The 1202-nt window shown below is 43.0% G+C and overlaps 1 protein-coding gene across 1 annotated transcript; it reads right to left on the bottom strand.

Moving 5' to 3' along the window:
• Nucleotides 1-245: 245 nt before the first annotated feature.
• On the bottom strand, nucleotides 246-964 carry LOC103462301 (high choriolytic enzyme 2-like). Its single transcript, XM_008404992.2, is given in 3 exon segments — nucleotides 246-272; nucleotides 274-604; nucleotides 606-964. Coding segments are annotated over 3 exon segments (717 nt in total).
• Between the last annotated feature and the right edge of the window lie 238 nt (nucleotides 965-1202).

Below are 1202 nucleotides of genomic sequence, written 5' to 3'. Positions count from 1 at the left end.
TGCCACACCATCAATCTGTCATCAAAAATCAATGGTAGATCTTGTTGATGCTCATTATTTTTTGAAGAATACAATTTGACACCCAACCTAATATCAGTTTGGGAGATGTTATATACTTCTGGTACCAAACAAAAAACACAAAACCCTAACTAGTAATTTTACATTTCCTTTATTTAAGTTACTCCAGGTAATCATTGATTTGTCTGAACTTCTGAAATATTTTTAGAGCATTTTCATTACTCTTATTAGCAGTTGTACATCTTATTGCATGTTGATCCTTGAGACGTCCCAGTTGGACAGTCCCCGTCTCTGGCCTACCTGGACTCTGGCGTTGGAGATGGGGGTGATGGTGTCCAGTCCATAAGCGATGGCGAAGGCGTCTCTTCCGTAGTGCATCATGGAGAAGAAGTCGTAGGGAGTGTTCAGGTTGCTGGTGTCGTGCTTATTGAAGTTGTAGGCGGTGTCGGGGATGATGTTCTGCCAGTTGATCCTGATGTAGGAGTCGCGGTCGCTCCTGTTCTGCTCGTGCTGGAAGCCCAGAGCGTGGTTGAGCTCGTGCATGGCGATCCCGCTGTAGATGCCTGCTTGTTGAGTGAGAGCTGAAGTCTCGCTTGTTGGTACGTTGCTGGAAGTGAACGCAGGTACTGCTGGCGAAGGCCCTCATGCTGGTCTTGATGGTCTGCCTCTCATAGCTGGTGAACTCTCGACCAATCACATAAGGAACCACCACGTAGCCATTGGAGGCTTTGCTCCACAGGCAGCTGTTGTACCAGCACTTCATGGCATTTCTGTTTTTAGGAAGCACTATGTCTCCCTCCAGCAGCATTTTGTCTGAGCCGTTGTTGGTGGTCAGAATCTTGGTGGTGATGTCCAGTTACTTCTCCTTCTTTCTTCTCTTCCAGGATGGCACGGATAATTCTCCAAAGAAAAAGGAACTAAAGAGGTACTCATTTGAAAACTGCATTTAAATTCAAATAAGTTTTTCACTTTAACTACAACAGATCCCCCTTATCTTATTAAAAAGACCAGTTTGGCTGTTTGGAAATATGTTTAGTCATAACATAAAAACAAAAGGAGCACCAACCACACTGTTGCTGTAGGGTGTCTTTTGAAGAAAGGGTTTGTGAAATTATTATGGCTTTTTAAAAAATCTGTAGTAGAAATATTTTAGGTTACTTTGAGTTTGGTGGAAAAGTAAAATA

Source organism: Poecilia reticulata, linkage group LG3 (assembly GCF_000633615.1).
Source record: "Poecilia reticulata strain Guanapo linkage group LG3, Guppy_female_1.0+MT, whole genome shotgun sequence".
Classification (NCBI taxonomy): domain Eukaryota; kingdom Metazoa; phylum Chordata; class Actinopteri; order Cyprinodontiformes; family Poeciliidae; genus Poecilia; species Poecilia reticulata.
This window is presented reverse-complemented; position numbering and strand designations above follow the sequence as displayed.